General features: G+C 53.6%; 1 protein-coding gene and 1 pseudogene across 1 annotated transcript in view; both read right to left on the bottom strand.

Annotated features, from left to right (window-relative positions):
* Nucleotides 1–1,894: 1,894 nt before the first annotated feature.
* LOC104670440 lies at nucleotides 1,895–2,756 on the bottom strand (annotated as a pseudogene).
* An 848-nt stretch (nucleotides 2,757–3,604) lies between these two features.
* The window catches only part of ELAVL3 (ELAV like RNA binding protein 3), a 28,010-nt gene continuing 13,424 nt past the window's right edge, over nucleotides 3,605–18,190 (bottom strand). The window contains exons 2-7 of the mRNA XM_030936120.1: nucleotides 17,349–17,565; nucleotides 16,749–16,852; nucleotides 7,905–8,058; nucleotides 7,509–7,734; nucleotides 6,244–6,282; nucleotides 3,605–3,935 (exon numbers count right to left, since the gene is read on the bottom strand). Coding sequence (XP_030791980.1) covers nucleotides 3,605–3,935; nucleotides 6,244–6,282; nucleotides 7,509–7,734; nucleotides 7,905–8,058; nucleotides 16,749–16,852; nucleotides 17,349–17,565 — 1,071 coding nt within the window. The remainder of the gene's footprint in view (nucleotides 3,936–6,243; nucleotides 6,283–7,508; nucleotides 7,735–7,904; nucleotides 8,059–16,748; nucleotides 16,853–17,348; nucleotides 17,566–18,190) is intronic.

Genomic DNA, 18,190 nt, shown 5'->3' with positions numbered 1-18,190 from the left:
CTTGCCTGTGTTTGTCTTGCTTTGCTGGGGTGTGGACCGGGGTGTGGGCAGGGGTTGAGCGCAGGGGATGCTGCTGTCTGCAGATCCTGCCCAGGCCTCCTGCCATGTGGGGCTCACTCCTGAAGATACCAGATGGATGAACCCTGGACCCCTTCCGTCTGAGCATCCATCCCGGCCCGTGTCCCACCCTCCCTGGGTCTCATCTGTGCTCTGTGGAGGCCAGGGGTTCCCTCCTGGGGCCAAAGCCCCGGCTGCAGACAGACCCAGGCCCAGAGAAGGACAGGGGCCCGGGTACCACCGCACAGGGTGCTCCTGCATGCTCCCCGCGCAGCTGTGCAGAGATGACCCAAGGCCTTAAGATTCTGAACTTTTATTTTCTGGCATGAAAAGTACAAATAATTAAACAATTCCATGTAAAAGTCTGTTACCGCGGCCAGGCCTGTGATCCCGGTAATAAATAGTCTAAACGCAACGCGAAGTGTTCTGGTTGGGTTTTTTTTTTTTTTTGTCTTTTTTTTTTTTTTTTTTTTTTTTTTTTTTTTTTTTTTAGTTTTTTATCACCTCCAACATGGACTCTGTCGTGATTTGAAACCTTCCGAATAAATAACAGGATGAAGGGAGGGGTGGAGGGGCTGAGCCCCCTCCCCCCTGGCCTGGCCCCTGCCCCCCAGGGACGTGGAAGACCCGAGTCCCCCTCCCCTGGGAGCCCTGGCCTGGCCCCCTGCGGGGAGGTGCTGGCCTCCAGGGAGGGGGCCTGGCTGGGCTGAGTTTTGTGTTTTAGAAAAAGAAGTCCCCTCCCAGTCTTGGGGGCAGCAGGGGCCTAGGCCTCGGTGCGGGGGAGGGGTGTGTGGGGAGGTGCCCCCTCTCTGGAGCCTGGCCCCCCCCAGGGTGGGGGACAAACCCAGCCCTTATTGCTCGGACGCCCTGCTGCAAGCTTCCCACGCAGACATGCGTGTTCCCGAATGCAGAGGGCGGAGGGGAGAGAGCCCCAAGGGACAGCAGGGGAGAGGGGTCCCTGCCCTGCTGGAGGGGAGGGGGGAGAGGGCAGGGAGGACTTAAAACCACAAGAATAAATAGGTTTGTGTATCAAGAACAAGCTAGGGATTTCACCAGCTAAATAGGACTGAAAAAATTCTCAAGACAAGAGCAAAAAGAATCCCATGGATGACCTGGACGTCGCTGGCCGTGGGGACTGCCCCGCAGAGCACACGCCCCCGCGTGCCACTCGGCTACCATTACTGTTATTAATAATTATTATTACTTTAATGATTCCACTTCCCCTTTTATAAATAAATTAGGCATAACCATGTCTCGGCAAAACTTAAAGAAACAAAGAGAACATTGTCGTTCCTTTGACTTGCAAACCGGATGAAGTAACAGAAATATACACGGATGTCCTTACAGGGCAACGAGGAGAATAAATAGTTAACATAGCAATAAGTTAAAACTACAAGAAGCTAAATTCAGCAAAAAAGTACAAGAAAGTTAACTGGTGCCAGTTTATGTCTTTTTTTTTTCCCTTTTTTTTTTTTTTAAATCTCTTCTGTGTGTTTTCTTTTTTTGTTGCTTTTTTTTTCCTCTTCTGTTTGTGTTTTTTTGTCGCTTTTTTGATTTTTTTTCTTTTTTGTTCCTTGCAGCAGAAGCTCCACAGACGTTTAATAACAACACCGGGAGGGGTGGGGGAGAGAGAGCTGGACAGTCAGATGGGGGGCGCCATAGCCAGACACCAAACGTGGGGACACCGGGGGAAGGCAACTTAACTATAGCTATAAGTCGGGGTTTTGCAATTCTCAGTTCCGATGGGGCCACTGAGGCGGGTGGGGAGCGGTGCGAGGGCTCCCAGGGGCTCCGGCCTGTGGCTTCTGTTGGAATTTTTTTTTTTAAAGAAAGAAAACTAGGGCGATGCAATGTCCAGACAGAAGCCGGGGGCCGGGGCTCGAGGTCAGGGGCTGTGTCCACTGCAATCTGGAAAGACGAAAAACCCAACAAACCGAAAGGGGGTAGGTAGGTGACAAGTGGACGGGAAAGGAGTGTGGGGCTGGGCCCTTGGGCCCGTCCACCCCACCCTGGGCCTGGCGGGGAGTGCCGGGGGGGCTTGCTGCTGGGTAGGCCCAGTCCTGGTGGGGGAGGCTCAGGACTGGGCCTCTCCCTCAGCTGCGTGGGTCAAGGCCTTGGCCCAGAGGGAGGCTGAGCCCCGGGGACAGGGGTGTCCTTTGGCCTCAAGTGTTGTGGGGGGGGCTGCCTCCAGCCCACCGTGCGCCAAGGTGGAACGAGGTATCGTGTGTCTCAATGCATGTGCGCTGCGTGTGCACGCCTGTGTTTGTGGGCGCCAAGGAGACCACTGGGGGTCCAGGAGAGATCTCTGCAGAGAACCTGGGGGCCAGGGCAAAGGGGCCAAGAGGGTGAGGGAGCATCTGGGGCAGGGTCTGGGGTGGGACCTCCTGCCTGGGCCTATGGGATGCTATGGGCATATGTCTGCGTGTTCCTGGGTGGTGTCTGTGTCTCTCTGTGTTCTCTGTGACCTGGTGTCCAAATTTGATATCCAAATATCTATCGCTACATTCACGTGTGCACGTGGACAGGTGGATGGATTCGTGTGCCCACATCTGTGGTCTGTGTCCACATGGACGTAGCCCCGACTTCTGTCTCTTTCTGTTTATCCCTGTCCACGTGTCTGAGTGTGGCCAACTAGTCCCTTAACGTGTCTGGGGCATGTCGCTGTGTCTGTCTGCGTCTGTCCGTGCGTCCCCGTGGTGTGAGTGTCTGCGTGGTTGTTCCTCTGTGTGGCCCCGTGGGCTGCCAGCCCCTAAGCCCTGCTCCCTGGGCCCCTGCCCCCCACCCCTGCCCCAGTTGGTAAACATAGCCTGCCAAAATATTTTCTTTTTTTTTTTGTCTTTTTTTGTGTTTTTTTTTTTTTCAAGTTCAAGAATCCCCAGTAAAAATTCTCCACGAGGTCTTTTTCCCTTTTTACAAAAATAGAGTTTTTCTTCCCCTCCCACCCCCCCTTTTTTTTTTCATTTGTTTCTGCTTCCAGCCCCACTGCCTGCTCCCCGCATTCCACCAGGGGGCACTGGGCTGGGGGTGCCCACACCCCTCCTCACGATTCGCTTTTTTGGGGATTTTTAAACCTGTTCCTCCTACCCCAGGCCCCACCTAGGTACTGGGGAGGCCTGGGCAAAGGGGTCTGGGAGGGCACCCCCTGAAGCCCCGCAAGCCATCCCATCGGGGGTGGTCGAGGGTGGGGGTGGGGGCACATCTCTGCATTCTTTTTAGCTGAAAAAAGAAACAAAAACCTTCACCATGAACCAAACCAAGACGAGAGAGTGAACAGCCCAGCCTGGGGTGGGGGCAGGAGGATGGGGCGGGGGATCCCCGGGCACCCCCCCATTTCCCTGCAGACCCTCCCACCCCGGAGTGCTCACCCTGTGGCTTCCGCAGGGACGTGGGGCCCTCGCGTCATCCGTGGGGCTGCCTGTGCTGTCTCTCTTGGGCCCCTTCTCTCTCGCTCTCGCTCTCTCTCTCTCTCTCTCTCTCTCTCTCTCTCTCTCTCTCTCTTTCTCTCTCTGCTGCCCGGGGAGGGGGTGGGAGGGCAGGCGGGGCGGGCTCACGCCTTGTGCTGTTTGCTGGTCTTGAAGGAGACCTGTAGCACGCGCTCGCCCAGGCGATAGCCGTTCAGGCTGGCGATGGCCATGGCCGCCTCGTCATAGTTGGTCATGGTCACGAAGCCGAACCCCTTGCATTTGTTGGTGGTGAAATCGCGGATGACCTTGACGTTGGTGACCGCCCCAAAGGGCCCGAACAGCTGCCACAGCACGCTCTCGTCCGCCTCCGGTGACAGGTTGTACACGAAGATGCACCAGCCAGCGCCTGCCGCGCCCCCCGACAGGCCCACGCCCGCCAGGCCACTCATACCGTCGATGGCGATCGGGGAGAACCTGGCGATGAGCGACAGGGGACTACTTTGGGGGTCACGCGGGCTCTGCCCTGACCCCCCGCATGCTTCCGACCCCGTTGTGACCCCTCACGCCTTCATGACCCCTGACTGTGCCATGACCTTAGAACGGTGACCCCTGAATGCAATTGTGTTTTTTTTTAAGAGACAAGGTCTCACTCTGTCACCCAGGCTGGAGTGCAGTGGTGTAATCATGGCTCACTGCAGCTTTGACCTCCTGGGCTCAAGCAATCCTCCCACCTCAGACTCCTGAGTAGCTGGGACTACAGGCAGGCACCCTCACACCCAGCTAATTTTTTTTATGATTTGTAGAGACACAGCCTCACTATGTTGCTTAGACTGGTCTCGAACTCTCAGGCTCAAGCAATCCTCCTGCCTTGGCCTCCCAAGTAGCTGGGACTACAGGTACACCACCATGCCCCACTATATATATATATATATATATATATATATATACACACATACATACACACACACACACACACATACACACACACACATATATATATGTTTTTTGTTTTTTTTTTTTTTGAGACAGAGTGTTACTTTGTCACCCAGGCTGGAGTGCAGTGGTGCGATCTTGGCTCACTGCAACTTCTACCTCCTGGGTTCAAGTGATTCTCCTGCCTCAGCCTCCCTAGTAGCACGCGCCACCATGTCCAGCTAATTTTATATTTTTAGTAGAGACGAGGTTTCTCCATGTTGATCAGGCTGGTCTCGAACTCCCGACCTCAGGTGATCTGCCCGCCTCGACCTCCCAAAGTGCTGGGATTACAGGCGTGAGCCACCGTGCCCGGCCATGCCCTGCTAATTTTTAAAATTTTTTGTAGAGGTGGGGTCTTGCTGCATTGGCCAGGCTGGTCTCGAACTCCTGGGCTCAAGCAATCCTACTGCCTTGGAGTTCCAAAGTGTTGAGATTACAGGTGTGAGCCACTGCACCCGGCTTTCCTTTTCAAATCATGTATTTATTATCATCAGCTCCATCTTCCCTGCAAGAGTTTGTTCCAGCCCCTGAACAACACCCAGTAAGCACTTGGGAGGTGTCTGTTGAATGAATTCATGAAAGGACAGAATTGGCTCCACTCACATTCCTCGATGGCAATCCGGTCCTTGGATTAAACCCCTCAGCTGGGAGAGGAGGACCCAAGGGCCTGAACCATTCAATCCTGACCACGAGGAACAAACTACTCTCTCCTTCTGGCCCTCTTTGCACAGGCTGTTCCCACTGCCACAAACTCCCTTTCCACTCTGCCTGTGTGTGGATGTTGCTTCACATGTGAGGGGGATCTCTGCTGCTGGGTCTCCGTCACCCCTTCTTTATTTTTTTTGAGACGGAGTCTCACTCTGTCGCCCAGGCTGGAGTAAAGTGGCATGATCTTGGCTCACTGCAACCTCTGCTCCCCCGGTTCAAGCAGTTCTCTGCCTCAGCCTCCCCACCACCACGCCCGGCTAAATTTTTGTATTTTTAGTAGAAACGGGGTTTCACCATCTTGGCCAGGCTGGTCTTGAACTCCTGACCTCGTGCTCCACTCACCTCGGCCTCCCAAAGTCCTGGGATTACAGGCAAGAGCCACTGCGCCCGGCCTCTGTTACCCTTTCTACTGCACAGCCCTCATCACTATTCATTTCTGTCTCCTCCCCTGCTAGACTGAGACTGAGATCTTCTTTTACATTTTTAAATTTCTTTTTTTTTTTGAGATGGAGTTTTGCTCTTGTTGCCCAGGCTGGAGTGCAGTGGCACGATTTCGACTCACCGCAACCTCCTCCTTCCATGTTCAAGCGATTCTCCTGCTTCAGCCTCCTGAGTAGCTGGGATTACAGGCATGAGCCACCATGCCCGGCCACATTTTTTAATTTTTGGAGACAAGGTCTCGCTCTGTCACCCAGGCTGGAGTGCAGTGGCACTATCACAGTTCACTGCAGCCTCCAACTCCTGGGCTCAAGCGATCCTCCCGCCTCAGCCTCCTGAGTAGCCTGAACTACAGGCATGTGCCACCACACCAGGCTAATCCTTTAAAAAAAAAAACTGTAGAGAGGGATCTCACTATGTTGCCCAGGCTGGTCTCGAACTCCTGGCCTCAAGTGCTCTTTGCCCCTCAGCCTCTCAAAACACTGGGAGCACAGGCGAGAACCACCATGCCTGGCTTCGATGTCACATCTCTCAATGGCCATGCTACTCCAAGACCCAGGCAAAAAAGACTAAGCCTGAAGCCCTCAGGATGAGCTGGGGAGGGGTGCATCAGGGGCATGGATGGTGAGGGGTGGGGACAGCGGGGCGGGAGCACTGTTACCTCTTGACGCCGTAGGCCATGTTGAGCAAATTGTCCAGCCTGTGGAGGCAGAGGAGGTGGTCAGAGGTGGCTTCCAGTCATGCCCCCCTGCTGTGACACCGTCGGCCTGCCCTCCCCACCCCCACCCAACAGGCCTGCAGCAGAGCCCTGCCCCCGCCTGCCTGCTCCCTGCCCGCCCGGCTAGACACCGCCTGGCACGGAACCGTGGTCACTCAGGCACCGCCTCTCGCCTGCCCCGCCACTGCCCAGCCTGCACTGCCCTCCTCATCCATCCTCCCCCTCCTGGCCGGCGTGTCCCCTCTGGGCCCAGGCGCTGGGCCTTTGCCTAACAAAGGCAACAGTAACTACCACAGCCAACATTCTCACAGCACTTGAAGGGGTGGGTAACTTGCCCCGATCACCCAGGGGCCCACAAGGGGCTTCCATTGTCTCCCCTTGGAGTGACTACGAGCTTGGACTCCAGGTCCTGGGTTCGAGTCTCTGTTCTGTTTGGGCCGGGCAAACCCCAACACCTCTCTGTGCCTTACAGTCCCCGTCCATAAAACAGGGACAACACAAGCTCTGTTCTCATCGGATTGCAGAAGAATGAGGGTGTCTAGCACACAGCAAAGACTCATGAAATATTTGGTATTATTACAGATGGGGAAACTGAGGCACAGAGAGATACAGTCACGAACCTGAAAGAAAAAGGGGCCACCAGAGCTGGAACCCAGTCAGATGACGCCAAAATCTTTTTTTTTTTTTTTTCTCCCAAGACGCAGTCTTACTCTGTCGCCCAGGCTGGAGTGCAGTGGCAGATCTCGGCTCACTGCAAGCTCCGCCTCCTGGGTTCACGCCATTCTCCTGTCTCAGCCTCCCGAGTAGCCGGGACTGCAGGCACCCGCCACCACGCCCGGCTAATTTTTTGTGTGTTTTTAGTAGAGACGGGGTTTCACCGTGTTAGCCAGGATAGTCTCGATCTCCTGACCTCGTGATCCACCCGCCTCGGCCTCCCAAAGTGCTGGGATTACAGGCTTGAGCCACTGGGCCCCGCCAACGCCAAAATCTTTAACATCAAGAATGCCAATTGTTGTGGCCAGCATACACTGAGTGCCTGCTGTATACGAGCGGCTGGACTTGGCACTTGACAGATAGGCTCCTTGGCCCCCATGTGTGCGCGCCCTCCCGGCATCCCTCCCCTTGGCAGGAATGGGGTTCATAGAGGGCACCTGCACGCTTGGGGGCACCGGGCCTGGGGCCGTCTGGGTGGGTGGCAGGGGGCTCACCGGAAACGCTGTGTCTGATGGTGTAGGGGGCCTGCGTAGCGCCGGGCGGACGACTGGTAGAGGTGGGTGAGCAGCGCCTGCCCTGTCTTCTGACTCGGGTTGTTCGCGAACTTGACTGTGATGGGCTCAGCTGCGCCCAGCGGCTTCTGCCCATTCAGTCCTTTGATAGCCTCCTCAGCCTCAATCCTCTTGTCGAAGCGGATGAATCCCACACCCCGAGAGACACCTGCCGGGGGCGGAAACGTCCATCACGGCGACCCTGTCCCCTCCTGTGTAACCCCACTCTTCCCTTCCCTGCTTCATGCCCTGACATCTCGGTCGGTTTCTCCACGTTGATCCCACCTGACTGCCTTTGCCCAGCACCCCCACCAGGTGCACCCTCCCTGACTGCCTGACCTGTGACCTGGTCCACCAGGATGCGGGACGTGATGATGCGGCCGTACTGGGAGAAGAGCTGCTCCATCTCTTTCTGGCTCATGGTCTTGGGGAGCCCGCTGACGTACAGGTTGGCATCCCGGATGGATGCTGAACTGGGTCTGGCATAGGACACCTGGGTGAGGGGGTCAGACAGACAGGGGTGAGGCAGAGACCCATTTCACAGATGGAGAGAGTGAGGCCACATCTAAACCATCACGGAGTTGGCGGAAGTGACCCATCCGTCACTCGATAAGTATCTCTAGAGTTGTCACCATGGGTGGGGCTGAGTCGGATATGGGAGAGGGGACACAGCAGTGGCTATAACAACTTGGCACTGCCGGGCGCGGTGGCCCAAGCCTGTAATCCCAGCACTTTGGGAGGCTGAGACGGGGGGATCACAAGGTCAGGAGATCGAGACCATCCTGGCCAATACGGTGAAACCCCGTCTCTACTAAAGAATACAAAAAAAACTAGCCGGGCGACGAGGCGGACGCCTGTAGTCCCAGCTACTTGGGAGGCGGAGGCAGGAGAATGGCGTAAACCTGTGAGGCGGAGCTTGCAGTGAGCTGAGATCCCGCCACCGCACTCCAGCCTGGGCGACAGAGCCAGACTCTGTCTCAAAAAAAAAAAAAAAAAAAACTTGGCACTGCCTGTATAGAATGATGGGGACCTGCCACCTGGGGAGGACATGTCTCCCTGGGGTGACATGTGACCCCAAGGGGCTCCTTGAATACCCAGCTCACATCACTATCACATGCTTGATAGTCCATTAACAAACATTGACTTTTTTTCTTTTTAAAGACAAGATCTCACTTTTTAACCCAGGCTGGAATGCAATGGCGTGATCTCAGCTCACTGCAGCCTCGACCTCTTGGGCTCAAGCAATCCTCCCGCCTAAGCCCCCCAAGTAGCTGAGACTATAGGCACCCACCATCACTCCTGGCCAGCCTTTTTTTTTTCTTTTGAGATGGAGTTTCGCTCTGTCGCCCAGGCTGGAGTGCAATGGCACCATCTCGGCTCACTGCAACCTATGCCTCCCGGGTTCAAGCGATTCTCCTGATTCAGCCTCATGAGTAGCTGAGATTACAGGCATGCACCACTATGCCCAGCTAATTTTTTTAATTTTTTTTTTTTTTTTTTGAGATGGAGTGTCGCTCTGTCACCAGGCTGGAGTGCAGTGGCGTGATCTCTACTCACTGTAGCCGGTTCAAGCAACTCTCCTGCCTCAGCCTCCTGGCTAGCTGAGACTACAGGCATGCCACCACCACGCCTAGTTAATTTTTTTTTTTTTTTTTTTGTATTTTTAGTAGAGACGAGGTTTCACCATGTTGGCCAGGATGGTCTTGATTTCTTGACCTTGTGATCCACTCATCTTGGCCTCCCAAAGTGCTGGGATTACAGGTGTGAGCCACCGCGCCTGGCCTAATTTTTGTAATTTTAGCAGAGATTTGGGGGGGGGGGTCTCACCATGTTTGTCAGGCTGGTCTCGAACTCCTGACCTCATGATCTGCCTGCCTCAGCCTCCCAAAGTGCTGGGATTACAGGCATGAGCCACCTCCCCCAGCCTCAGCTAATTTTCAAAAAAAAAAAATTTTTTTTTTTTTTTTTTGTAGCGACATGATCTCACTATGTTATCCAGGCTGGTCTTGAACTTCTGGCCTCAAGCAATTCTCCCATCTCGGCCTCCCAAAATGCTGGGATTATAGATATGAGCCACCATGCCTGGCCTATTTTTATTTTATCGAAAGGGGAATCTTGCTATGCTGCCCAGGCTAGGATGCAGTGATTATTCACAGGTGCAATCATACTGCACTGCAGCCTCCGACTCCTAGACTCAATCCATCCTCCCACCTCAGCCTCCCAAGTAGCTGGGACTACAGGCATGCACCACCACACCCAGCCACTCTTCCCACTCCTATGAAGAGTGGACCTAAGACACTGGCCCCTTCTCTTCCCAGCTACACTGGGCCCCCCAGGGACACTCAGATCTTTAGTCATCAGCTCCATCCAATAACTCCCAAATGTCCTCAGTCTGCACCGCTGGTGGCACCTGTGTCCAGGTGCCCCACATGAGGGGGTCAAGGGCACTTCATACACAGCATGGGTACTTCCAGCTCCTGCCCACCTCCAAACTGCCCTGACTCACTAATGGCAGCTCTGTCCTCCTAAGTGCTTGTGTCCCCAGGTTCAGATTATTCTCGACACCTGTTCTTCACATGCACATTCAACCCACTATAAATCCTGTAGGCTCCACCTTCCTCCTTATCCAGAATCCACACACTTCACCCCACTGCCACTGTCCCACCCTGGCCCAGCCTCCACTACTGATCACCTGAACCAGCGTAGCAGTCTCCATGCTGGCCCTCCTGCTCCCATCCCCCACTGTCTGTTCCCCCTACAGCAGCCAGAGGGCGCCCGTGAACACCTGAGCCAGGTCACATCCCCCGTCTGCTCAGAACTCTCTATGGCTCCCACCTTCCTCAGCAGGAAAGCCCAAGTCCTTTCCTTGGACCACAAAGCCCTGCACATTCTTCACCATCACACCCTTGCCCTCATCTTCCCCGACTTTCTGCCGCAATTACTGTGTTCCAGCAACTTGAACTTACCCCATTTTTCCCAAACACACCAGGCATGTCTCAGCCTCAGGGCCCTGGCATTGCCTGTTCTCTCTGTCTGGAACATTCTTCCCCTTCTTCTTTCTTTGGGTCTCAGTTGAAACATCCTCCCTGTCCTCTCTCATCTAAATTTGTCCTCCCCTCACCACCCCTATTACTTTCTCAAAGCACTTCTCTCAACTAGGAATTAGACATATTTTAGCACTACTATCTGAATCACATTATTAATTATAGTCCCACCCAACAATGAAATTCTCTGCAGGTGTTTAAAAAAGTGGTGGTTCAGGTGCAGTGGCTCATGCCTATAATCCCAGTGCTCTGGAAGTTCAAGGCGGGAGGATCAAGGGAGCCCAGGAGTTTGAGACCAGCCTGGACAATATAGCAAGACCCTCCTCCACCCCCAACAATCTCTACAAAAAAAAAAAAAAATTAGCTGAGTGTGGTGGCACACACCTGTGGTCCCAGCTACTCGGGAGGCTGAGGCTGGAGGATCACTTGAACCCAGGAGTTCAAGGCTGCAGTGAGCTATGATCACAACACTGCACTACAGCCTGGGCTACAGAGCAAGACCCTGTCTCTAAAAAAAAAAAAAAGAAAAAGATGGACATGTATATTTATCTCCCAGAGATGGTGGTGAGTGGTGAGTATGGTAAAATAGGGGACAGAAAAGTCTATTTACAAAGCAGGGAATATTGTGTGACCTTGTTTCATTGTATGTTTATCAATGTCCTGGAAGCATGGCCCAGAAGTCCACCTCTCAGATGTTCAGTGGGTGACCTGAGGACGAGGCTGGGGCGTGGTCATGAGCAATTCTCCCCCTTATCTATTTTTCCTCCCTCCCTCCCTCCCTCCCTCCCTTCCTTCCTTCCTGCTTCCCTCCCTCCCTCCTTCTTTCCTCCCTCCCTCCCTCCTTCCCTTCCTTCCTTTCCTCTTTCTTTTTCTTGTGAAGTGAGGTTTTTGTTTGTTTTGAGATGGGGTCTCGCTCTGTTGCCCAGGCTGGAGTACAGTGGCGCAATCATGGTTCACCGCAGCCTTGACCTCCCAGGCTCCAGCAATCCTCCCACCTCGGCCTCCCAAAGTGCTGGGACTACAGGTGTGAGCCTTTGTGCCCAGTCTCTATTTTCTATTTCTTCTAATTAACCTCTTGATAGATAGGGGTCTTTGTCAAGGGTCTGGCTTTTGTTTGGGACAGTGAGTTGAGACAGTGAGTTGTGAGAGTGTATGCCTCCATTTGAAATAACTAACTAAAAAATGAACAAAATAGATAAAGTAGTTTGAGTGCGAATGGGGGGGCGGGGTTCTGATTAATGCAATTTTGTGCACCTGGGGTTCTCCAGAAAAAAAAAAGACAGTCACATCAGCTGCTGTCATGTCTGTAATAGTGATTTTTAAAATCACAGCCATGGCAGGAATGGTGGCTCACGTCTGTAACCCCAGCACTTTGTGAGGCTGAGGTGGGCGGATTACTTGAAGTCAAGAGTTAGAGACCACCTTGGCCAACACGGTGAAATCCCATCTCTAGTAAAAATGCAAAAATCAGGCCGGGCGCGGTGGCTCAAGCCTGTAATCCCAGCACTTTGGGAGGCCGAGACGGGTGGATCATGAGGTCAGGAGATCGAGACCATCCTGGCTAACACGGTGAAACCCCGTCTCTACTAAAGAATACAAAAAGATAGCCGGGCGAGGTGGCGGGCGCCTGTAGTCCCAGCTACTCGGGAGGTTGAGGCAGGAGAATGGCGTGAACCTGGGAGGCGGAGCTTGCAGTGAGCTGAGATCCGGCCACTGCACTCCAGCCTGGGTGACAGAGCCAGACTCCATCTCAAAAAAAAAAAAACTGCAAAAATTAGTTGGTCATGGTGGCAGGCACCTGTAATCCCAGTTACTCAGGAGGCTGAAGCAGGAGAATCACTTGAACCCAAAACGCGGAGTTGCAGTGAGCCAAGATCGCTCCACTGTACTCCAGCCTGGGTAACAGAGCGAGATTCCATCTCAAAAAAAAAATAATAATAATTAAGAAATAAATCATGTCCATGCCGGGCGCGGTGGCTCACGCCTGTAATCCCAGCACTTTAGGAGGCTGAGGCGGGTGGATGACCTGAGGTCGGAAGTTCGAGACCAGCCTGACCAACATGGTGAAACCCCGTCTCTACTAAAAAAAAAAAAAAAAAAAAAAATTAGTCATGCATGGTGGCCGGGCGCCTGTAGTCTCAGCTCCGTGGAAGGCTGAGGCAGGAGAATTGCTTGAACCTAGGAGGTGGAGGTTGCAGTGAGCCGAGATTGCACCAGTGCACTCCAGCCTGGGTGACAGAGCGAGGCGCCATCTGAAGAAAGAAAAGAAGAAGAGAAGAAGAAGAAAGAAAGAAGAAAGAAAGAAAGAAGCAGAAGGACGAAGAAGGAAGGAAGGAGGACGAAGGAACGTCACTAGTACGGCACTGACTGAATGAACGCCTGAGTAAGAACGTCCTTCTGGCCCCTCCCCTACCCTCCCCTCCCTCCCCTCCCCGCCCTCCCTCCCGCCCCTCCCCGAAAGAAAAGAAACCCAAAGAAAAAAAAAAAAAAAAGCACAGAAAAAGAAGGCCGGCGCGGTGGCTCAAGCCTGTGATCCCAGCCCTTTGGGAGGCCGAGGCGGGTGGATCACGAGGTCAGGAGATCGAGACCCTCCTGGCTACACACGGTGAAACCCCGTCTCTACTAAAAATACAAAAAACTAGCCGGGCGCGGTGGCGGGCGCCTGTAGTCCCAGCTACTCGGAGGCTGAGGCGGGGAGAATGGCGGGAACCCGGGAGGCTGAGCTTGCAGTGAGCCGAGATCGCGCCACTGCACTCCAGCCTGGGCGGACACGCGAGACTCCCGTCCTAAAAAAAAAAAAAAAAAAAAAAAAAAAGAAAAGACAAGACAAAGAAGAGAAAGAAAGGAAAGGAAGAAAGGACGAAAGGAAGAAAGAAAGAAAGAAGGAAGGAAGGAAAGAAAAAGAAAGGAAGGAAGGAAGGAAGGAAGAAAGAAAGGAAAGAGAAAGAAAGAAAGGAAGGAAGGAAGGAAGGAAGGAAGGAAGGAAGAAAGGAAAGGGAAAGAAAGAAAGGAAAGAAGGAAGGAAGGAAGGAAGGAAGGAAGGAAGGAAGGAAGGAAGGAAGGAAGGAAGAATGTCCATATATTTGACAGTTTTCTCTTCTTTTTTTCTCTCCCACGGGTCTAGGAGCTGTGAGGGTACTTGCTGATAAATCAGATTTGGGTTGAGGGATTAGATTTGGGGGTAAGATCCTGGATGGGTATTGGAGGTCCAGCACCATCCAAGACACAGAGGAGGTTTTCACAGGCCCTTTCCCATCCTTCCATGACATGGGTTTCCCAAGGGCAAGAAGGGACCAAATTCCACCCACACTCAAATCTGGGATGGGGCCCGGCCCGTGGCACGTAGCTGGAGATATTTTGGGCAGCTGCCAGAGCGCCCAGGCCGGACTGACCACGTAACACCATCACACAGCAAAAACACCCAGGGACAGACAGAAGGCCATGCAGTGCCACCCCGCTGCACAGCCTCAGAGATGAAACAAGCTGGAGGGTGACACAGGCCACTGTCACATTCTCAGCAACGTTCAGGAGGGAGTCTCAGAGATTACAGTGAAGGTTGTAGAACCACATACCCATCACACTGCAGCACAAGCACACGATGTCACACCCAATCCCGCAGAGCAGGGCACAGGTAGACACACCCACACATCACTATGACACACAAACATCCTGCCAGAGCCAGACACATCACTGAGGCCCCACCAGGTCACAGCCGGAGTCACAGTGTCACATGCACCTGTCAAATAATAAGCACCTCATCCTGGGCCGGGTGCAGTGGCTCATGCCTGTAATCCCAGCACTTTGGGAGGCTGAGGTGGGTGGATCACGAGGTCAGGAGTTCAAGACCATCCTGACCAACATGGAGAAACCTCGTCTCTACTAAAAATACAAAATTAGCCAGGTGTGGTGGTGGGTGCCTGTAATCCCAGCTACTCGGGAGGCTGAGGCAGGAGAATCGCTTGAGCCTGGGAGGCGGAGGTTGCAGTGAGCCCAGATAGTGCCATTGCACTCCAGCCTGGGTGAGAGAGGGAGACTCTGTCTCAAAACAAAACAAAACAAAGCAAAAACACCTTATCCTACAGACACATAGGGATCTACCCGAAGTCTTAAATACACAGATCCACTTGACAGCAGCCACTCTATTTTTTCTTTTTTTTTCTTTTTGAGACAGGGTCTTGCTCTGTTGCCCAGGCTGGAGTGCAGTGATGCAAACATGACTCACTGTAGCCTCAGCCTCCTCAGCTTCAGTGATCCTCCCCGCTCAGCATCTCAGGTAGTTGGGACTACAGGTGCAAGATGCCACACCCAGTTAATTAAAAAAAATTTTTTTTTAGAACAGGGTTTTGTCACGCTGCCCAGGTTAGTCTCAAACTCTCGGGCTCAAGTGATCCTCCTGCCTTGGCCTCCCAAAGTGCTGGTATTACCGGTGTGGACCAGTGCGCCTGACCACAGCCACTCTCATAGACACTGTGTCCCACAACCATTGTATCACAGCCAGAGCCACAGTGAGTCACGGGACACCTGGATCATAAACATTGTGTCTCACAGCTCAAGATGACACACACACACACACATACACCACACATATACACACACATACACACACCACACATAAACACACATACACACACCACACACACACATGCACACACATACACCACACACATACACATATACCATACACACACAACACACACCACACACACATACACCACACACAAACATATACACACACCACACACACACACCACACACACACCATACACACACACACCACACACACCACACACACACATACACACACACCACACACATACACCACACACACACACCACACACATACACCACACACACACCACACACACACACACCACACACATACACACCACACACACCACACACACATACACACCACACACACATACACACACCACACACACATACACCACACACACACCATACACACACGCCATACACACCACACACACATACACACACACCATACACACACCACACACACATACACACACCACACACCACACACACGTACACACATACCATACACGCACACCACGCACATATACACCACACATACACACACACACCATACACACACACTACACACACACATACACCACACACACACCATACACACACACCACACACATACACCACACACACACCATACACACACACCACACACACATACACCACACACACACATACACCACACGCATACACCACACACACACATACACCACACACACATACACCACACACACATACACACACCACACACACGCGTACACACATACACGTGCACACGCTCACACACATATACACATACACACATACACACGCACGCAAATTCTGCATCTCAATGTCACTGGGGTCTGGGGTCCTCATGCCCTGGGGCTTCTGGGTCTATTTGGCCATGAAGGGACCCATTGGTGCACAACTTCGCTCCCCCACCCCAATTCCCAACCCCCCGCATCAGGAAAGGGAAGAGATTCCTGCACCTCTGTTCTCATGCGGAACTGGGGGCCAGATGGGCCACCCCCCCACCCTGGCTTCCTCCAGGGTCCAGGAGCAGATTTGCAGGGCAGAGCCCAAACACCACCATGCGAACCCAGAGAGGGGGGTTTCCATGACGACTCCCCCCCAGGGGACCTGGGCTTGTAGGGTCCCAGCTGCGGCTGCTGAGAAGGGAGGTTGTGGGGGAGGGGCGTTGCACAAAGATGGGGGATGGGCCGCCCCAATCCCGCCCTCCCAGACCCTAATTAGGCTCCAGATGGCAGATGGGCCCCCACCCCCAATTCCATGACAAAAGCAGGGAGGGGACTGCTCACCGGACCCTGGTCACTCTGCCCTACAGGGCCTGGCTGACTCCCTGAGCCTCTAGAGATCCTGGAGCCAGTACTGTCCCCATTGACAGGTGAGGAAACTGAGGTTTAGAGCGGGAAGGTCATTGCCCCCACCCCAGCTGGGAAGCCTTGGAGGGGAGATTTGAGCCCCTCTGGGGATGAGTCCTGAAAGGCAGTGGACATGGATGTGTAGGGGCGGGTAGGTGGCAGTAGGGGGTTGGGGACAGTCAGTTGGGGTGGGCAGTCGTGGAGGGATTGGAGAAGGAGGCACCAACCTTGATGGTCTTCGTCTGTAATTTGAGGCCGTTGAGGGTGTTGATGGCTTTGTCTGCATCATTGGGATCAGAATAGTTCACAAACCCGTAGCCAAGGCTCTGCCCTGTGGGCAGAACCAGAAGGATGACCTTCCCACCCAGCCTTGGCACCTGCCAGTGTCCCCCCCAAACTCAGGCCTGAGAGACTGTCCCCTCCCCACCAAGATCCCATCTTCCTGTTTTCAGATGACACCTTCGATGCTAGAGTCCCACCTGCCTCTATCGCTCCTGAGACCTTCACCTAGGGGGCACACCCGTCTCCCCAGCAGACCTCACATCCCTAGACCACTTCCTGCCTCGATTACCCCTGAGACACTTCAGCAAGGGCCCCACCTGCCCCCATCACCTCTGTATTTCTGAGGCTGCCACCTCTGCTCCTTACTGCCCCACAACCTCAGCAAGGGCCCCGCCTGCCCCCATCACCTCTGTATTTCTGAGGCTGCCACCTCTGCTCCCTACTGCCCCACAACCTCAGCAAGGGCCCCGCCTGCCCCCATCACCTCTGTATTTCTGAGGCTGCCACCTCTGCTCCCCCCCGCCCCGCAACTCCAGCAGCCACACCTGTGATCTTGTCCCGAACCAACTTGCAGGACTCGATGTCGCCAATGCTGCCGAAAAGACTCTTGAATTCATCCTGGGTCATGTTCTGGGGCAGGTAGTTGACGATGAGGTTGGTCTTGCTGTCGTCAGTGGCTCCATTTGTACCAAGGAGTGGCCCGTTGGGCAGGGCCGGGCCGGCCGGGCCCCCCCCCACCTGAGACTCCATGGCCCCCAGTATCTGCTGGAGATAACAGGTCACATCCGCTCACCGCCCAGTCCCCACACCAGGGACCTGCGGGAATGAGTGGCTCGGCGGTGATGAATTAGCTATGTCTTATAGGGGCTTCGTCATGGGAAGGGGTCACTTTATTATTCTAAGGATCGCAATAATGATGGGACTCCATATATTGGAATAAGCACCGAGGGAAACGAAAAAGCACCTGATGTCTTTTACTGCAAGAAATCCCTTATATAACTACTATACATGCAAACAGAGGCCTAAAATCAACCTGTGCATTTACAGAATAATAAACGCTTTCACACCGGAAACGCTTTCATGCCGGGCGCAGTGGCTCACGCCGGTAATCCCAGCACTTTGGGAAGCCGAGGAGGGCAGATCGCCTGAGGTCGGGAGTTCAAAACTGGCCTGACCAACGTGGAGAAACCCCGTCTCTACTAAAAATACAAAATTAGCCGGGCATGGTGGCACACACCTGTAATCCCAGCTACTCTGAGGCTGAGGCAGGAGAATTGCTTGAACCCGGGAGGCAGAGGTTGCGGTGAGCCGAGATCACACCATTGCACTCCAGCCTGAGCAACAAGAGTGAAATTCTGTCTCAAAAATAAAATAAAATAAATGCTTT

This window comes from Rhinopithecus roxellana, chromosome 8 (assembly GCF_007565055.1).
Source record: "Rhinopithecus roxellana isolate Shanxi Qingling chromosome 8, ASM756505v1, whole genome shotgun sequence".
NCBI lineage: Eukaryota > Metazoa > Chordata > Mammalia > Primates > Cercopithecidae > Rhinopithecus > Rhinopithecus roxellana.
The sequence above is the reverse complement of the archived record's forward strand: the minus strand, read 5'-3'. Positions and strand labels throughout refer to the sequence as shown.